This window comes from Gymnogyps californianus, chromosome 7 (assembly GCF_018139145.2).
Source record: "Gymnogyps californianus isolate 813 chromosome 7, ASM1813914v2, whole genome shotgun sequence".
Taxonomy (NCBI): Eukaryota; Metazoa; Chordata; class Aves; order Accipitriformes; family Cathartidae; genus Gymnogyps; species Gymnogyps californianus.
The window spans coordinates 31,834,609-31,855,661 of NC_059477.1; the positions used below are offsets into that span (position 1 = coordinate 31,834,609).

The 21,053-nt window shown below is 43.1% G+C and overlaps 1 protein-coding gene across 1 annotated transcript in view; it reads right to left on the reverse strand.

The window, feature by feature from the left end:
- Positions 1 to 1,050: 1,050 nt before the first annotated feature.
- The window catches only part of ADCY5 (adenylate cyclase 5), a 224,165-nt gene continuing 204,162 nt past the window's right edge, over positions 1,051 to 21,053 (reverse strand). Inside the window, exons 13-21 of the mRNA XM_050899524.1 lie at positions 18,412 to 18,528; positions 16,705 to 16,869; positions 14,254 to 14,429; positions 10,272 to 10,298; positions 9,287 to 9,419; positions 6,610 to 6,873; positions 6,061 to 6,265; positions 5,128 to 5,252; positions 1,051 to 3,641 (exon numbers count right to left, since the gene is read on the reverse strand). Coding sequence (XP_050755481.1) covers positions 3,513 to 3,641; positions 5,128 to 5,252; positions 6,061 to 6,265; positions 6,610 to 6,873; positions 9,287 to 9,419; positions 10,272 to 10,298; positions 14,254 to 14,429; positions 16,705 to 16,869; positions 18,412 to 18,528 — 1,341 coding nt within the window. The 3' untranslated portion in view covers positions 1,051 to 3,512. The remainder of the gene's footprint in view (positions 3,642 to 5,127; positions 5,253 to 6,060; positions 6,266 to 6,609; positions 6,874 to 9,286; positions 9,420 to 10,271; positions 10,299 to 14,253; positions 14,430 to 16,704; positions 16,870 to 18,411; positions 18,529 to 21,053) is intronic.

The window sequence follows — 21,053 nt, forward strand, 5'->3', positions numbered from 1 at the left end:
TTGGTGCATCCCAAATGTATCATTTTACTGTGTGCAGGCAGATACTTGATGTAGCCAGCTTTGTGTCGGGGAGAAGTGGCTAAACACCTTAAAATTCATCAAAATGCTTTCTGGATGGGAAAAAGATGCATTTAGGGAAAATAATTCAGCCAGTCAGTGTGTACAGCAATTTAAATGCGAGGGCACAGCACTGGAGGCTACTGGTTTTCCACCCCTTAGGAATGCCCTTCTCCAGATAGTTTCAAAACCCGCCTACATCAGATAATGTCCTGAATTGCTGTTTGTATGATTATGTAGGAGAGCATCTAAAGTGTTAAATAGTTCTTCACCAGCTCTCTGAAAGACTGATATTTTAAGTACTTTATGGCTTTTTCTTAATGCAGCTATGTTCTCAGTACACTTATAAAATCCCTCCTAACAAATAACAGATTGTAAGTCATTCAGTTTTTTGTTGCCTGTGTAATGTCTCCTGAACTAAAAAAGTCAGTTTAAAGCTCGAGCTTTTTGTTTCTCAGTTATACCTCAGGCTGCTGTTAATTGGTGCAGTTACATGTAGCATTTACTTTTACCGATCAAGATTGAAAATATTGCATTGGCCAGCCCTGCTGCCTCCTTCCAGGTGTCCTTGAGAGGACAAGTACCGAGGTACCTGGGGAATTCTTTGGCAAAGGTGATGTACTTTTTAAAATGCATACAATTTTTTTTTTAAATAGGACAGAAAAAAAATACTATTTTTTAAGCTATTCAGTTATACCAATATATTTAACCACAGTGCCACAACGAGGCTTTGTCAGCTATCCTGAGGAGACCAACGTTTCAAGGCAAGCGGGTGCACAAGAGGGACCCAGGGGACGTTCACTGTGCAAACAAGCCCTTGAGGCTCTGGGACTGGGTATCGTGTAGTGCCAGTGTCGTCCAAACCGCCATCCAGCCATCGCTCGTCAAGAACTGCATGTTTCTATGTGCAAAATCAGTATCATCTCCTACACAAGTTATGCCTGATCTGTTCACTAGCCAGATGCAGCTAAAATAAAACAGAGACACTTTACCAGTGAAACAGTGTTTAATATAGTTAAATTACTTAAATAGATTTCAATTTCCATGGGAAATCATAACTGTATCCATTTTTGCAAGATCCAGAGTAAAGAGTGTGTGAATACCCCTCGAAATGATCATGACACACTGTCAACAATCACAGCTAGAGATACTGGGGACTTGAAATTTCATTGACAACACAACTTCATAAGATGAATCAAAAGTTAAGAAGACTGCAGACTTTCGTAAAGCAGAAAGCAAACCTAAAACCGAGTGTATGGCATGAAGGTAATGAAACTCAGTGAGGGGGTAAAAGGGATGGAAGGTGGTGGGGGGGGAGAAAGGCGTAACAGCGTGATGCAACTTAAGTATTTTGCAAACCAGGAAAGATGTAAAGGAGCAAAAGTATAGTACAAGGGCAGACTTGGCAGTTTTACAGAAGTCAATATACTATACTTTTCAGAGATGTTTCCTAGTGGAAGGGAGAAGGAAAGGGGCGATGCCATTTAAGCTCACGTTTAAATGGCTTAATGCTCGGGTTATGCTTAGCAATATAGCAAATTAATTGACAGGCCCATGGATTTTCACTTATTCTCGTTGTCGAGTAGGAAAAAATAAATCACCACCACCGTAGTGCAATCATTAAGCTGTTAGTACTACAATAATTCTGCCCTGAGAAGAGTGGAAAAGAACTTTATTAAATGTCAAAAGATTGGAGTCATTTTTTAGTGCTAGCCAAATTCAATATCAAAACTCTCCCCTCATAGAATATAAAAAATATAGCTTTTTTTAAAATTCTTTTCTTTTTTTTTAATAAAATATCAAGGGATTTTTCTTTAATAGTTAAAAAAGGTACATAAATGATAACAGTGAACTATTCATAAACCCCCCACTAGTCATAAAGATGTCCAACACAGTATCAATGGCACTGTATTTTAAGGTCAACCACCTCATATACACACTTGCCATCATAACCTTTTTTGAAGATCACCTAATTCCTGAAAATTGAAAATCTGTGACTCAGTTTAAGTAAGTGCCTACTACAGGAAAGTCAACTCGATGCTGCAGTACATAGTTCCTTGTAACGTCAAATGGCAGTTATAATATCAGACAACTCTCATATCAGCAGGATTCTATTAAGACCAGCTATGAAAAATGATTTTTTAAAAAGAAAAGTTCAAATGAGCTTATTTTTTTTTCTCTTCTTACAAGAGCTCCTGTTAGAGTTAGTTAGAAGATTTGCTTAGAGCTCTTTTTTGACATGTTTGACTGATACCGTCTCAGTAGCTAAAACTCAAAGGTCCTGTTTCCATTTGTTAAGACGCCACCCTCCGCTTGAATGCTGCATGGAACAACTGTGTGACTACCGCGTTTTGTTTTTTCCTCTTCTTTGGGGTTGTAGATTTTTCTGGATTTTCATTTTAAAATGCATCTGATTCAGCCTGGAAACTCACCTGTTTGTTGTTGGTTGATTGTATAGTGATAATCTGAAAACTGCCAAGTCTGTGTTCAGAGTATTATGCAGAAAAAAAATACACAAAAGTCTACAGGTTATATACACCTCCCACCACACCTTGGTGTGGACAGCCTGCCTTCTGATTTATATATAATTTACAAAATATAGAATTTGGTATATCTGTTAGATCTCCATGTTTTCAATATTACAAAATAAAAAATACAAAAAAACCCACAACAAATTTCAGGGGAGTTCCCCCCACAAAGTGTCTCTTGTTTACATCTAGTCTTAACCATGTAAACCGATATATACCAAAGAAAGAAGAGCACAGAAGACTTTTTAATAAATATGGTTGTAGAGCCATCTTTCTTTATCTCGATCTTCCCCTTCATCAGATGTGCCAGCCCCACTCAGAAGAGCAGTCATTTAGCCATGTAGAAGAAGGGAAAAGAGGGGGCCAGGGCTATAATGTCTTTTCACACTAAAACATTACCGATGCCCTTCTAAAAGGCCTTTTTGTGTGCCGCAACAGTGGGTGTCAATTTTGAAAGCCCATTCAAAACAGCTAATAAAAGCACAGTGGTACACTTCAAATAGCTGGCAGTATGGGATGGAAACATTATGGGAGTGCAAATCCATTCCAAAATAATGCTTTGTAGTGAATCATACATTCCTTCAACCAAGTAAATGTTGTGTTGCGTCAATAAATACTTAAATAGCTTCTTATATCATCCTGTGGTAGCAGCCTTTTTTAAAAATTCCAAATTCATGTCTTATCTGTGAACTCTGTAGTACACATCTTTGGTCGACTTAGCACTCAGCCAGGAACAACTCCAAGGTGGTTTCTTTCGATTGCCTTTCATGATGGGTGGCCAAAGAGTTTGCTGATACCAGCTCTAGAGTCACGGTGTGAAATTTCAACTGCGCTGCGTTTTCAGCTTCACTGCCAAAAAGTGATTCTTCTCTGATTCACAATCTTGTGTAATGCAAATTCCATCTTTGAGTGACGCTGCAATCGGTGCTAACTAATTGGAGGCCCTTCATTTAGAAAGTAGGTGGTCATTTCTCCTTTGCCTTTGACCTTAATGACCCCTCGATATTCCAGCTGATAGTTGTTGGCTGCTAAAACCTGGTACATGTCTGTGGTTACCTGCAGAACAAACAAGAGTAAGCAGATGCTTGTCGTGCCTTCCACACAGTCTTTTCATTTGCTTTTGGAGTAATACACGGACAACATTTAAGTAGGATCAACTATTTTGTTTCTAAGTCAGTTGACTTTTGCATATCAATCACTAACAACTAAAAGGTTGGCACAAGCTGCAGAACAAACACAACCTTTAGAAACTGAGAAACTACAGAAGTCATACACGGTACACAACTGGGGGAAAACCACATTTTTCAAGGAGGTCACAGGGTAAAAAGAAACAAATGAGTCACATTTTTAAAAATGCACCTGGCAGTTCAGTCTACTCTACTCATTATATCACTGGAGTGGTAGTAGGAAAACAGGTTAAACATATTTAAAAAGTCCTCAAAAATGACTTAGAAATTACATAGTGGACGTACAATTTAGAAGGAGTCATTCAGGGGTTTGTTGTTATGAAGGAGGAGGTAGTGGGCAATGAGAAAGACCGAATGAATGGAATAATCTAGCCAGCATCCAAATTCTCTCTGCAGACGCCATTCAAAAATAATCACTTGTGCTGCAGAATAACAGAAGTTTAAAGACCAGATTTCCTGAGATATTTATTTATTACAATGTATTTTCTCACCCTTTTTCAGGTGGCTTTAAATATTTCCATTTCTGGCTTCCTATTGCTGTAACATTGCTGTGCTGATTTGCTTAACTAGAATGAAAATTGTTCACGGACCATCTCATAGGAAAGTTTAAAGGGTGTTGGATAAATATTGATCCAGTTAACTGACAGCTTAATTGGAAAGAAACAGCATGGCTTCCCATCCTGGGTTTTACATCAGTTACTCTATTTTTATATCCCTTCAGTACTTTCTCAAGGAATGACAATCTGTTACTGTGGACATTGGCTCAGCGAAAGCAGGACAGTGGAATTGAATCACTGGAAGGGTCACTGTCTGAAGGCCAAGAAGATGTTTGATTACAAGACAGTTTCCATTAACCCCTTAAACCATCCTCTTTCTCTAGTTATATATCCCCCTCCTGCTGATGCCTGGATCCTTGCTATCCTGACAACACATATGGCATTGTAAACAGAGAAGTGAACTACAGAAGTACACATCTGAATCAAGCCCTTGGACAATAAAACGACCTACAGTTGCATGTAGCCGAACAGCAAAGCCAGCAGCACGAGTGAGTAAGCATCACAGCAGGACTGTGCTCATAGTGCCAATGAGGCACTCGGGGAGGGAAACTCAGCTCAACACTTCCACCCAGAACTAAACTGCAAGTTTTTGACCAAAGGTTGAAAAGTTGGTCAAGATTAAAAGACAAAACTTGATGGTACCACTAGCATTCCCCAGTTGGCTTTTCTTTCAGTGCTGTGTAAGTAAATGTATGACATAAAGGAATAAAATGAAACCAAAATTCCAATTCTAATTAGGTTTCAAAACCCGTAAGTGACACAAAGCTGGTAATGTAAGTTTTCCAGTGAATTCCTTACCTGAATCCTGTCAGGCACACCTGTACTGTCCATTCGGCTGGCTACATTCACCGTGTTGCCCCATATGTCATACTGGGGTTTGCGTGCTCCTATCACCCCAGCTACGACAGGACCTATATTGAGGCCTGGAAGGAGAGGAGAAATCCCACAACACTCAGATCCATCACATGTGAACCACATGAAGCTTGAGGCAAGTTATTTTTCAGACAATAAAAAACATCCTGAGGTTCATTGGTTCTAGCTGTGCTTTACCCTGACATGTAAAGCTACGGCCAAACTGTGGGGAAAGAAACTTTTAAAGAGAAGTTGGCTTCTTTGATCCATTATGCCTGTCTGACTGGCAGCATGGGCTGGATCTGTTCAATCCAGAGCTACTTTCCAGTACCAGATAACAGGATAAGGTTTATTTGCCATCCGGCTGCCAAGCAAACTGCTCAGCTGGGAGTCAGCACACAGCTGCTGCAATGCTGAGTGCCTGTGAGGCAGCAGCCCGGCGGCCTTCCAGAACAAATACCACACTCGACATCCTCACATTTCTTCTCCTTTTCCGTCTCTTTTTATGCCCTGACTTGAAAGACAATTTAATGTCGAAGAATGGCAGAGCTGGGGACCACAGGGGGTGTGGGCAGGGAGCACATTACAGGCAAAATGAGCCCAAGCTCAACCACCGTGTGAGACCATGCTGAGGTAAGAGCTTCTCTGTGCCAAGGTCAGTTGCCCAACTGCTCCTAATTCTCCAGGGAGCTTCAGTAATAATGCTGCTACCCTAACAAAACTGCTCTGATGTTCATAGAGGCCAAAGCGGTCACTAGGCACAAGACAATTAACATCACTGTACAGCTAGGGCAACATCTACGGTTTTTACTCTCCATAAAATCCCCAGCTCAGGATGACCACTACCTATACTTAATCCTGTAAACACAGTGACATTACCTATCTTCATCTGGAAGTTGTTGAACGAATGTTCATTAATGTATTTCATTTGGTCCATTAACCTCATGGCAAAATCAGCCAGAGCTTTGATATGTGTCTTCCCTTCCTTGTCATAAGTGGAATCGTTGAGCCCTGATGCAGCCATATATGTACTGCCGATGGTCTTGATCTTCTCCAGCTGCCGAAATTGGTCTTCACTTATTATCTGTTTCACAAGAGCAAAAAAGTGAATAAACCTTGACAAACACATACATGCTGGTAATGTCCTTGCGACATGTCCTCCCTTGGTACAAGCACTACAAAGTACTGGACGGAGCCTCCACTACTCAAAGTATAGAAAGAAAGGGGATTAGATATTCGGAGGAGCGACAAGGGAATAGAAGGGATTTTAATGTGAAAAAATAAAAAGAATTAGACTTCTAGAGCGAGGAGAAATGGACTATGGCACAAGGATTCAATAAGCCACCTTCCTTCAGGAGCTCAGCAAAGCCCAACTAAACTCATTGATTCAGTGCACTCCTCTGTCCACCCAGATTTTCTGCAACTTACTTCATCAAAATCGGCAATGATCTCGTTGAGCAGTCTCAGACACTCCACCCCTTCATTGTTGGCCTCCAGCTCCACGTAAAACTCTGAGAAGTTGCTTATGGAGGCGAACATGACAGCCACGCACTCACAGGACTGGTAGTACAGTTCATCGTTTCGCCGCTCCTGAGCCAAGAAATGGGCTGCCACATCCTTCGGCAAAATGTTGTGGAGGAGGCGTCTGTTATAGGCCTGCAGCTCCTCCATTTCTTCTTTCTCTTCAGTGGCCTAGTTTAGGAGGGAGAGACAGTGATGTGCTTACTCTTTTGGTAACTGCTCTGGGGAGGGAAAAAAAAGTTGAAAATGAACTTGCAGGGAGGACAGAAACAGAAGAAAGGGGGAAACTGCAAAGGAGGGCAGAGCCAGAGAGATGCAGAAACTTGTGTTTTGCATGGAAGATGGTCCGTCTCTTTGTGTGCACATGTGTATGTAAAAGCAGGCACAGAATAACACCAAAATCCAATGTTGTTATATTTCTGGGCCCTGAATTGGGTAACCTGTACAAGGTCTGTTCCTTTTGGGGAACTCCACCACCATCCTACAATCCATGAAAACACACATTTGGCTTTCCCAGTCAAGCACAACAGGTTTCAGGAGGACAAAGACAGCTCATCATTGCTAAAGTCTGACTGCATGAGTGGCATTGAATTACAATCCTCTCCCTGCACCCCCACAAATGCTCATGTAGCTAAATAAAAGGACCCTCCTTTTCCACAAGGTTTGCTGAGGTGCACTGATGGTCGTGAAGTACAGTTACCATGGAGCCCATGAAACAGGCCAGTTTGACACTCTGGAGAGGACTTTTCACCAGTCGGTAAAGCCCATGTCTCCTGTGGTAGTGGGGGTATGTCTGGGCAAAGGGAAACATGAGGAGGATGGGTTGTCTTGTTTCTGCACTAATGGGTGTGGATTTGGGTTTAATGTTCAGATGGAACCAGAGCTTCAGGAAGGACGTACCTAGGATGTACCTAGGACACCTAGGATGTACCTAGGCCTAGGTGACTAAAATAAAACTAGCATTTAGAGTTCACTAGATTAATCAGACTTCAGAACCAGATTTGATTTCTCTTTGCAGATGTGCACGGTACCAGCATTACCTCAATTCATTGCTTCTGGTTTGTAGGTAAAGGTACAGAGGTGTGTGTACTGATCACCTCTCTCCCCCCCAGTACCTGATGGCAGCAGTATTTTCCCCCTTTGTTTTACTTTTTGCCATTTTGAATATTTCTGAGCAAAGGAAAAAACAGGGTCAGGCAAGGACTGGGGAAGGCGCAGCTGAGACAGAGGTTGCACAGAGCGGTTCAGCTTACGGGAGCCCTGGAGAGCTGTCCTGTGTACAGCACCCTCCACTTCAGCAGAGGCACCAGGCAAAACGTGCAGCCTTTTGAAATGGGTCTTCTTCAAATCTTTTTTTCCAATGACTTTTGTCATTGCTGGAGCCAAAAAAAGGAAAGACTTTCCCGGCACATTTGGGCCTTGGCGTGGACAAATGCAGCTCAGCCATACTCTCCAGCCCTCACTTCGTGAGGGGAGAAGGGATAACCTCCCCACATCCCTCACATACATGTTGGTGAAGGCACAAGCAATACTTGCAAAGCACTTACGACTTTGCTTGTGGGTACTGGTTTCTGAAACAGGACATTTGAAACTGGAAATGAACTTAAACAAGGAAAGACCCTTTAGAAGGTGATATGTGTGGACAGAACAAGGAAAACACTTGGCTCTACCTGGGGAAACGAATGCTTTGGCCAGCTAAGCCCAGACCTGGAACAGGCAAGTCTGCTCATCCCTTCCATTGTTTTACCATTTATAAATGAGGATAACAATGTTTCTCTGCTTCCCAAGAAGCTTTAATTAATTGGTGCTTTCTCAGTGCCTCCTACTCAAACCACTGAGACCTATTATTAGAATGATGTCCTGCCATCCGGAAGGTAAAAAATCTATATAAAACCTGCAGTCCTGTGGTCCCCCAGCTATGAGTCCTGGGCAAAGCTGAGACCTGTCCTGCTTGCTTGAGAATCACATACGATGCCCCAACATCACTCTTGGGCACAAGTAGTGAAAACAGTAACACTGAACTCAGGGACAGGAGCACAGTGTGGCATTATCTGTAGTGTGTTGGTTATCCAGTACTGCTGCCTAGGGGCTAATGAAGGCTGGATATCAAGCCAGTTCCCACTGCTTAACAAGAAAGTGAATGAAAATGCAAATGGGAATCTTTCACACCCCTGAACACAGCAAACTAAAGCTCACTGAACTCTGGGAAACAATTCAGCAGTGAATATGAGCTTATTATATTTACATATCGTGTTATATTACAGGTTCCTGCAACAGTGACAGGCTCAGTTGCCCAAATTCATTAACCTCAATCTTCAGATCTACAGCCCTTTACTGTGGGGACCATCCAAAGTGCATTTACAAAGAAACAAGGGGTTAAAGTAAATAACCAGGATGAGAAGCACTGAGCATGCAAAGTACCAAAGAAAAGCAGAGCATTACTAGTATGCCCAGTTATATACCAGATCCAGATTAAATTCAAACGCACTTTATAACACTCCTCAACTCGACAGTGAATAGCTCAGTCGTTTTATATTAACGCCAATGACTGTGTATTCCTCCAGCACAGCAAACACCCACTAACCTGGAGTTTCCAGAGGAAATCAAGCCTTGCAGTGGATTCCACTTGCTGGGCATGCAAGTACAGTGCCAGGACAAAGACGGTAATGATTACAGGGGTCACAATCTTCAGTGCGACTCGTGTCATCGCTGGAGAGCTGCAGCCAACGAGAGAGCAGAATTTCCCAGTTAGTCTCAGCGTGGAGGAACACAGCTTAGCCACGCTCTGCAGTTTCCACTTTAAGACTAACCAATCTCTGAAGAAAAGGCTTTTTTCTTTCCCCTCAAAGCACATGTTGGTAAAGGGACAAACAATACCTGCAAAAAGCTGAGGACTTTGGCTCATAGGTGGTGGTTTCTAAAGCAAGACTTTGAAATTGGAAATTTAATCCAACTTCTTAAAAAGGGCTAACATCAATATAAAAGCCATTTTTTTAAAGAATGGCCATACATGCTCAGCCACTATGCTTGGCAAAACCGAAATGCTGACAGCTCTTCAGACTGTATTCACTGTGTCTCCTGCACTGGCTTCCCCAGCCTCCTAAGTCTGGAACTGTTCTACCCTTACTGCTTCTCTAATTAGTCACTTCTTAGTGGCCTTTGTTTTATAAGTATTCTATAAGCTGAAAAGAGCACTAAGACACATTCCCATCCCTTCTGACAAGCAAGCAAATAAAAACTGTTAAATCTGAATTACAGAGTTATACAGTATGAAAATATTATTTCGATAAAACTGACTTGTAATTACAAGTAAGCTCTAGAAGATGCTCTATAAAGCAAGTTGACATAAGTCCCACAGGAAAGAGGATGCTCTGAGAGTAGCTATACATAGAAAAGGGCAATACTCAGTCCACTTAGGGCTTTTGCACTGTGTTGCACCAGCTCACAGCAATGCATAGTCAAATACCAGACACTGATGGTGAGTCAACATGCTGATATTGCACCTTGTGAACAGAAAATGCCTACCAACAAAACCCCATAAAAATATTTCATGCCAAAAAGTGACTTACCATGGTAACGTTGCATTTGCAGACACACTGAAAAAAACCACAAACACAGGGTTAGTAGAGTGTTTGGCTCCCTCCAGCACTCGTCCTTCTGTACATCATTCAACAGCACCTCTGCAATGTGGCACCTCTAACACTGTGTGGGGCTATAGCCCTTTTAAAGCAGAAAACTACAAAAAGATGGGGAGGGAAGGAGGTAAAAGGTGGTCTGAGCTACACTCAAAAATCCAGGGTGATGGTGCAACACGGTGAATGTGGTTATAGTATCTAAGAAGCATTAAGAATCAGAGAATCATTTGGGATTTTAATGTCAGTGTGGGATGCTTAGCAAATGCTTGTGCATCCATCACTACTTCATTAGGTCAGGCTGGAAAATTTGATCTAAAGAAGGAAGCTTTGGGCTAATATCTTGGAAGGATAGCTCCTCTCTTCCCCATTTATTGTAGCATGGAGATGCATTTAATTCCTTTAACTCTAGCACTACTCCCTTCTTCTGCAAGTTGCTCGTCTCCAGTGCTGTGCCTAGCTATGGGTACCGCACATGAGTGCACTAAAGAAAACCCTTATGCGGATTGCTATTGCTATTCACAGTACTGCAAAGTACTCGTATGAAGCAGAGCTGCTGGCGAAGATGGAGGGTGTGCTTTTCTTACAGTGAAAGGATGGAAAGGAGCTTTCTGGTAGGTAGTAGCTGTGTGAGTTCCTGACTGATTGATTGCTTAATGCTGCTGGGTTTCTTCTCAAGTGTGGGTGGAGTATTAGGTGGCTGAGAACCATGTACATGGATCTTTTAAAACACTATTTAAATGGAAAGAAAGAGATCAGTGGTAAAATTACTGTAGTGTCATTGATGCAATTACAGCTTTGCAGGCTACTAACGTGATATATCTTTAGCCTGAGAATCTCAGCTGTCTCGAGAGCTTCAGGCCACAGTTTTCTGGGGCTGGAGGGAACCTCTCGCTCCAGAATCAGAGATACAAATCATCAAAATCAAAATAGCCGAGGGAGCCTAACTGGGCATAAAATTAAAAAATAAAAGCATAGTGACTCTCTAACCTTGTTTGTTCCGAGACATTTTCTGCAGCTCTGAGCATGGAATTTCTTCTGACACAGATTTTGCAACCCACCGTTGTCTTGCACACGATCTATTGCATGGCCTCTTGGCCAGCTCCAGCACTGAACATGTGTGCTTGGATATGCACCCATTTTGGGAACCCTGGGGACAGTGACTCCCACACTGAAGGCTGGATCTAGTTAGAGTTGGAGACACTTCCCACATGCAGCATGATTCCCCTACTCCCCTAAATCACTACCTGGCCAAGGATGACTGACTGCCCCCCATTATCACTCTGTCTTACAATGGGAGCATGGCAGATCTGACCCTCTGTACTGAGGCTGCAACTCATTGTGGGTGTTACGCTTGCTCTAAAATATTCAGCAGAGACTACGAAATGCAGCAACCAGTATTTACAATAATGCTTCAAATAAGTGAAAATGCCCAATGCAAGCAGTAATGGCGTTACATTGGTAGGTTGATCCCCCATGGGACAGACATTTCCCGTAGCAGATGGCTCTTTAATTACTGGAAGGTAACACAGAGAGAAGCTTGTTAAATACACTTCCACTCAAGTGTACATTTTTAGCAGGAAAGGTGGTTGATTTTGGGGACAGCTCCCATAGGACAGGAGCATCTCCCTTCTCACAGCCACGATGCCAAGGACAGACAGCTCTCTAAATCACAAACCACAGCTCGAACAGAAATGATGGGCTTGATGAACAAATCACTGGGCAAAGCTCTTTGGGCTCCACTATGCAGGAATTCAACTTAGAAGATCATATCGGTCCATCACATCTTTAAAACCAATGCATTAGTTTTATCTTCTGCATAGGGAAAAGGTAATATGATAGTAGCTCTGTGCATCCAGTGATATTTCATGCGTCACCACGCTGGTGTGTCACTGCAGTCAAGTCTAGCAACTCCCAACATGCTATAATCAGCCTTTCAGTTGCTTGCATGCTGGGTTGGTTTGTACACAGAAGTGTGAAGTGACATCTGCATCACTTATAATTAGTCAAAGTACCATAATGGCTGCAGAGCAGACAGTAATTATGTAGCTACAACAGGCACCCAATTAAAGTAGTATGAGGTCATGTTGTTTTTTTTTTTTAATATCAGCTGGACAATAAGATACATCTCTGAACTATGTGCTACATGCTGAGCTCCCATTTCCCACAACACGCAAATGGACTGCCAGACATTGGGACAATAAATAGCTGTCCATGGAGATCTCTGGACAAAACAAGTATCATTTACTGAGAGATAATATAGCACCACAGAAAGCTATTTCTGGGAAAACATGCTAACCTTCTTCACTTTATTACTGACATTTTGATTGTGAAGTGACGTAATTTATACTCCTAAGTGCTGTAATTTTGCTTAGTGCTTGACTTACTTACAAGAATGAAATGATATTTGGGATATAAAATGCTTTTATTTCTCTAATTGTGTTAGAAAATGCTAAATAACTTCCGCTGTTGGAATACATAACATCTGTAAAAAAAGGAAGGAAACTTCATTCTCCCCACACCTCCACAGAAAGCTCCATGGGGTTTCCTACATAATTTCATTTGCTTGAGTTAACAAAATAATTTAAGTGATTACCACCAATGGCAGTAAAAGCCATACCTCCATTAATTATTACTGGGCACACAGGAATGCTAAAACTATGCAATATTTATGTGAAGGACAGAAGTAACCAGGTGCATCTGGCATCATGACCATCAAGAAATTTGAGCAACCACACAAGCTATTTCATAACATACAAGATAGCACTGGGAAGGACCATGGGAATCGTCTCAACCACTCTCCTGTCCAAGACAGGAGCAACCACAGCTATCATCCTTGACCAATGTTTCACCTAAATTGGTGCTTTCTAGATCTCTGATTGTTCTTTGCTGCTCTGGACTCTCCATTATTGTGAACTGCCTTCTTGCCCCAAACTGGAAAACATATTCCAGGTTAGGCCTTCCCACTCCTGAGTAGAGCAATGGTCTACTTCTCGTGTCTTACAGGCAACTCTCCTTATTATACATCCTAGCATCATATTCACCTTTAGACAACACCATGATTTTATTGACTCACATTCAAGTACAACTGTTGCCTACAAGGGGAAATCATCAAAACAAGTAGTTAACGCAACTCCCAGTGAGAAATGAAACTTGTGGAGGAGGGTGGGTTTGCGGATGTGCCAAATTTCCCTCCCTGGTGTGACCTTCAGGAGAAGAGTAACCGTGTCAGTGGAAGGAGGTTGCCACCATGATTAATGTGTGACCTGGTGATGACAAACTACCTTTTGTAAGTAAAAGGGCAACTGTCTACTCCCACTTAGCCCAGGCCCTTCTGCTGGGAATTGTGCTGAGACAAGCTGTGATACTGGCGTTTCAAATGTGGACATGTGTCCAACAGCAACTGGCAGGAGATCACTAGCCAAACATCAAACACCACCATTCCACCACCCCAACCTGGGTTTGATATACCAGATGTCTGAACATCTCGGTGGTTCATTATCACATCCCTGAGCCAGCTCAAGTTTGTTGGAGTTTTTTTTTTTTCTTTTTTGAGAAAAGATATTTCTATATTGGGACTGTAATACCAGAAGATGTGAGAATGACTAACTACAGCTCCCCATTTCTGGAAGAAAAAGAAATACAGATCCACTCTGATTCCAGTTATATTTTGTTATTAACAGATAGTTCATTAGTCAAGTTCCACATTAAAAAGATCTTAAAGGGACCTGTGTTCTCCTGCTCTTCAGAGGTGGAGAGCAGCATTGACAAAGCCTTTAGTTTACAGCCATGCCTTCTCTGGTATCATGCACTTCCCCTGCTTGCACCACAGCCTCAGCATTCCCATCTACCTAATGCCACACTGAAATCATTGGGTGAAAAAAATTAGGTGAAGATTTCAGAAGTGAAAGGCACTTACTAGGTGTTAGCTGTAACCAGGAGATCTGCATTGTCAAAAAGGTTGACCCCTGGCACTTCCACAATGAGAACATATATAAATTCAATGATTAACATAAGGATCAGTTTTCCAATACAGCTGATCTGAAGGAACACAGAGCAGGCCAGGAGACTCAATAAGACACTGTAGGTAAAGTACTGTATAAAGACAAAAAGGGGAAAAAAAACAGAAGAGAGATGAATGTCAGCTGGATAAATCAAAACTGAAAACAACGGAAACTAAACAGAGGGATAGAAAGGGGTTGGGAGTTATGTAGTTGAGCTTACTGAACGTGTAAACCTGGGGCTGCCTGTGGGATTCTCCCACATTACAGGAGATTTAAGTGTTAAAACTGAGCCGATGGAAAGGAAAACTCTTGCATTCTTCATCAGGCATTATTTGCTTTACACTCAAGAAGCATAGGGCTCGCAGCTGTATACCCAAGGTTGTGATGTAAGTTTGCCCTGGACATGGTTACTGAATTAGCAGAAAGCATCATCCAGTTATGCTGGAATACTTTGTGCTTTAAGGTCAAATTCTGGACTTGAATTCACATATCTGCACAATACACAGGACCAAGGATATTAGCAATTCACACCACCAGGACAGATACCCACTTGAAGCCAATCGGAAAGTATTGCCCCTGCTGATGTGACACACTGAATCCATTGGCAAGATACAGGCTGGACAAACTTCTACCAATGCCCAACACCATGATCGTTTTTTCTGCCAGCAGTTGCAGAAGTGTGCATATGTGTGGTAGTGGAGCCTTCTGCCACACCTGGGTGGTGGGGCAGGAACGTCTGCCAATCTGAGAGCTGAATGTTTAGCCTGCCAGTGCTTTTAAATGCGATTGCAGACTGCAGGTGCCATTTATGGCTCCTGGGAAAGCTAGCATAGATGTAAAACGAAGAGAGGCATGTTATTCAGCTCATCACCTTCCTGCTATCAAATCCGTGAAGATTTAAACTTCCACTCTGTCCGGACAGGCCTATTTCTGGCAGAAAAACTCTATCAGGTACCCGAGGCAATCCATCCTTTCAGTTAGAAGCAAGCCCTAGTTGAAGTAGAAATACACTTATGTTCTGAGCTCATTTATTAATAGTTCATTGTTGATATATTAAATTAGAGAAAATAACTTGCACAGCTTGTAACTTGACTCTTCAGTTTCTAGAAAGTGGGTGGATGTTCCCTGTGGCTGAGGGGTAGGATCCCACCATCTCCTGGAAGCACACTAGGAGCAACAGACAATGCCTGTACCAGATCCAACATCTGCCCTGCAGAGTGCAGAGGAGGGACTGCTCAATTCTTAGCCCACTGACTGGCAGGACCTGGCTCAAGGCTGCCATAGCATCCTCAGTATGCAAAATGGTTGTTCCTCATTGCTTAAAATCCCTCTCTGTCCTGAACCAGCACTCCTGACAAACTCATGATGGGCACAGACTGTTTCTAGGTCTCCGCTGTGCCAGATTTTGCTCCTGGGTCTTTCTGCAGACATACTAAGAGCCTTTGCAGGGTTGAAAGTCCCAGTAATGGTGGTCTCAGAAACCTCACTAAATCAGATAGAGACCGTATTCCTGTTAGGTTAAATGGGAATAGGTTCAGTGGGATATGAGGGCTTTCAGTAGCACCTTGGACATCTGGATGGTAACAGGTCAGCCATAACTCTGTCAGGTCCCCATAAATCCAGATGACCTTGACAAAAATTCTGCCCCCATCCTAAGCAGATTTTTGTCCTTTTCAGTTTCCAGTAGACAACACACGTAATGGCCGTGACCTAAAAACTCAGAGAAAGGTCTTGAATAGCTATGCAAAAAGATTATTTTTTTGGCAAAGTATTCTAGCAGTATGTAAAACATATTTGTTTGGTTTTTTTCCATTAGGAGCTTTTTTTTTTTTTTAAACAAGTTGTTCTGAAGAGGTAGGATCTGCATTTGCAAATTGAAGCGGACCACTATCAGGGCTGCTAACCTGCCTGAAACCAGAACCTACTATACCTAGTGAAAGAATATATAAGCAAAGTTTTTCATCAGGACATAAAACAATGGAGGGAAGGGTTAAATCTATGACTAGACACTGATTTTCAGAGAACTGATTTTCAAGTAACACTGAGCATCCACAAACTCCTTTGATATGACTTGCAGTTCTGCATGCCATTAAGGACTTCATGGAGACACGCCATTTCTCCTGCTACAGGCAGGATACAACAATTATAAAAGCCTACTGATTATTCAGCCCTGAAGGAACTTAAACATTAATGTGGACTCATGACAATAACTTAAGACACTTAAGTTTGTGCATAGTAGCCTGTGTCAGTCCTATAACGTCAGTCAGGAGCAACCTTGCTTTCCTCTGAATCACTGAGATTTATCACACAGGTTTTATAGCCCCTTCTCAGATCAAGCTCTGCAACCCATTTTTTTCAAGCAATACCTCTGGAAAGTTGCAGTTGGGCAAAGGACTGTCACAGAATCCCTGCAAGGTGCCCAGGCTGTAGTTGGAAGTCAGGTTGCTGATAAGGCATATGTCCACCCGGTCAGGAGTGATGTTGTATTCTGCAGCCGTGCAGCTGGCAAGATCCACAGTGCTGCACATGAACTGAAGAAAAAGATGGTATTAAACTCAACGGCATAGACAAGGAGAAGAAAACAAAATAATTTGCATCAATTAAAAAGCCCCTTGGAAATGGCTGTAGCAATGTGCAAAATATGTAAAATGAAATCACTGACTTATGTTTTACTCCATGTGCAATGGCTATGTCTCTTCTCCCCCAAAATATTAATTAATAAAATCCAGGCTGTGCACTCTAGAAGGCTAGTTTCGTGCTCAACTTCACGTACAACTTCATGTCTGAAGGTTCACAGGCAGAGGAGCTGTAGATATTACACATACAAATATATCCCACTGTCTGTGATAAGGTCCTGGTGTTGCTCTATTTCTGCTGATGGGAATTTCTGAGCTGATAACTTTCCCCTGCCATCTCTAAAGCTTCTGCTGTGGGTCCTTCTACAGGGCAGACTTCAGCAGCCAGGCTCAAAGGCCGATGTGCTATGTTATGCTGAGGAAGCAGCAGAGGCCCATTCTGATCTCCTCCACGTGCTGCTCCGTTTGTCCATTTTGCTAATTTTTACACTAAGCAGTTCACAAATGCAAAGAATCACACATTATGCAGAAAAACAAAGCTCCAATTTCTGTGTGGTGCTCAGCAACCCACACCAGCTCTTTGCAGGTGACTATGGGGGAAGGCAGCGGGATGTCGATGCCACTGAGCTAGCGCCTCCCATTCAAGTACCTCACCAGAGCATAAAATTGTTCCTGAATCTCCACTATGTGTATAGGGAAGCTGAGGCAAGAGCAAGTAGTGGTCTGATTTTTAGGTGTTCAGCACTGCCTCAGCTGAGGCCATAACTGAGAGGAGCAAAGGGCCACGTGAAGTCTTTGTAGCTCCCTCCAAGCTCAGGGCTTTAACCCCAGGCCCACCTCTCCTTTTTTTTCTGCCTCTCTTAAAAAATGAAATAGATGTATGCAGGGTAGAGAATATTCAAGTGTTTCAAATTCAGCCTTCAAGTCATTTGTACAAGTGAGAAATCAGCAGCCGCAGGGTCCTAGTGAACGGCCCATTCTCTCCGAGTCTGAAATCAGCAGCGACGTTTGAATGCAAACCTAGAACACCCTGGTCCCAAAAGTGCAACTCAAAGCAAAGTCTTCACAGTCCCTGTTAGGTGATTACTGCACTCGGAGCAGGATGCAGCGCCGTGCAGAAGGCTGGCACAAAGCCTACGCAACACTTAAGTCCCACTCAATATTGTGGGAGTTAAATGACGCATCGGCCTCGTGCTGGCCCTTCACGCAGGGGTACGCTTCAGGCTTGGCTTATGCACTCAGAGCAGAAGCATTTAAAGAATAAGAAAAGAACATGGGCACAAATTGGTGCCAGGCATATAATGGGCTATAGGGATGCAGCTGTCTGGCTCCCATTTCTTTTCTGTGCCTGAAAAGCAAAAGGGAACTGACCTCAGATGCTGTGAGCATTAGGCAGGATTACATTAAACCCAGTGGTTGTAAGGGTTACGATGCTGCAGAGCACCAATAAGAAAACGATGCAGAACCGAGTGGGTCAAAAGGAAATAATGTACATACCATGTTGACAAAGGCAGATAGAAAAACCAGGATAATGGCAAAGACTCCAACTAAGGTACTATTGGTCCTGGACTGTACAATCTTCCTAGAAAGAGTTTGGAGTGGAGCTGGGAAAAGCTGCATGTGGGGGGGAAAAAAAAAAAAAAAGATTAAATAAACATGTAAAATCGTTGCTTGTTTTACAGATTACAACCTGCATTTGAGCTGCCCCCATCCTTCAGCGCAGCATCTGTGCGGATGCTGCACAGGGGTTAGAGAATGGTGATGGAGGATGGCGGCTCCGGGACAAGGGCGAGCAGGAACGCGATCACCTCGTGGCAGCAGGCCGAGCTGGCTCACCAAATCTACTTAGTCCTTCCTAATGGGAATGATGGCTCCTGAGCCGAGATAGCATGGCTTGCAGGGCTATGCTCATCCTGTCGTGAGAAGCAAACCACAAGCCATCTGTAACTGAAATAGCCAGGAGCTCGAGCCTGTAAATTACTGGATCAAAACTTAAAAAAAGCAGAAATGAAAAAACACATGTCATATCCCTTTGATCACAAAGGCATATCATAGGACTTTCTGGTGTCATTTCAGAAACAGACTGTTAAAAAGCCCAGGCTAGTCTTGTGATCTGTCAGACCCTTGGTGAAAGGCGCTAGAGAAATCAGCTCGTCTTGTCTGGTCTATGGCACTTGGCACCACAGACACACAGGGCTAAAAATAACTGCTGGTGAGGACGATCACAGAGCTCCCCTAGACAGACTGTCCCAGTGATTCACTACTATATCAGAGCTAGAAGCTTTCTTCTAATTGCTTTCTGACTGCAGGCCACCAGTATGCTTTGCTTTAGGTGCTGCATTGTATTCTGAGAAGAAACAGCCTCTGTGTTAAAGCGGAGACTAACCAGGCGCCCTTTGCAGCAAGGATCACCCCTCAGCATCGCATGAGGCCTCCTTGCACTGCATTAGCTACAAGAGAAGTCCAGAAGACAATGAAACCGACCCCTTCTCTTCATGCACCACCACTGTCCCAGTGCAAGCTCAGGGCTGGAGCAATGAGAGATGGATGCCAGGAAACCCTTGCACACTGACACCCTCCCGCCGGAGAGCATCGGCCCCACAGTGCCCTTCCCCTCCACGCCATCGCACCCGGGCAGAGGGGCTCTGCTGAAGACTGCCAAAGTTTTTTCCAGAACCCAACTCTCCTTTGCCTACCAGCACGCTGCATGAATAACCAAGCCACTAGAGGGTATTTTTAGAGACACAAAGAAGCTAGCAGCGCAGCAACACGGCACTGCAATTTAACTATGACTAATGTTTCTATTAAAAGTCTTGCTTTTCCCTTTTATCCTTCACTCTTACATCTTCAGAGATGCAACATTTTGTCAGTGCATAGCTTCCCACGCAGCAGTCCTACAACGTAATTACGAAGTGTTTGAACGGCCAAAGCACTGATTAGCTGGTGACTTTTACAGAGGGAGAGAGAGGCTGTGGCAAGAGTTTTGAAGGAGCTGACTTCACCTGCTACCAGCACATGCACAAAAATCCAGCTAACTCCAGGCGAGAGGAGAGCACAAGGAAGGTTCTGTGGGGGATGGGAGGAAAGGGGAAATCAGGGTTATGACTTATTTGCACTGAATGAGGATTCATTGAAATTCACTGAAAACTTATGCAATCCTTCAGGCTCATGTAGCCACTGTAAAACAAAGCAAAACACCTCTCTCTCAGACATAAACCTTGCTGATATAGAAATCCTTGGCTCTGTTGATAAGCCATGAACCAAAATATCTCCTTGCCCTACCATGTCCAGCTGCTTCCATGCAGACATCGGCTAGCAGATCCCTACCAGCGCAGGGATGTGGGAAATGCCATGGGGCTTTCCTCTGCTCTAACCTTTATAGGATTTGGAGGGAGAAAGAGGATTTGTGCTGCATTTAGACAGTTTTCTCACTAGATTAGAGCAGGACAGGTTTTCCTGCCACCCCTTTGTTTAGGCCTCAAGGCCAAACTCTACAAAGGTATGCACGGACCTAACCTCCTTCTGTAATCTCCTGGGAAATCAGGCACCTAAATAAAACCCGGGAGTGCTTTGTTGTGGATCTTGGCTCAAGCCCCTGCTGCCAATGATCCCAAAAAAGCCTGACTTTGAACCAAGCCTGAGATATCAAGCAAAGCTATCAGTGAAAGACACTTAAATTCTAATGAAAACATGTTTTCTTTGTATTAACATTGGTTCTCATTACTTTGCAAACTAGGGAAAATTTTAGGTCAGTAAACAAGTACAGCTGGAAAAAGTCCTGAAGAGGAAACAAATGCCAAAAACCATAGGAGGTCAGGATTGCAATAGAGAGCGCAACGGCACAGCCATGCCGCACGTCTGAGGAACCTCTGCCTTGCGAACAACATTCATGGAGGCTCTATAACACAAGTAACGCTCTCCTCATTTCACAGAGGCAGGTAGAGACCAGGAATACTTGCAGCTTAGAGGACTTCTATGATAGAAATGGGGGACCTGTTTCAGCTCTGACAATTCAGCTCCACTCTAGCAATGTTCCCTCCATCAAAACATCCACAAGAAAAAAGAAAAGAAGATTACTTCCCCTCCCATTCTCCAATAAAATAAAATCCCTTCTGTCCTAGGAAAAGAAGCAGAACATC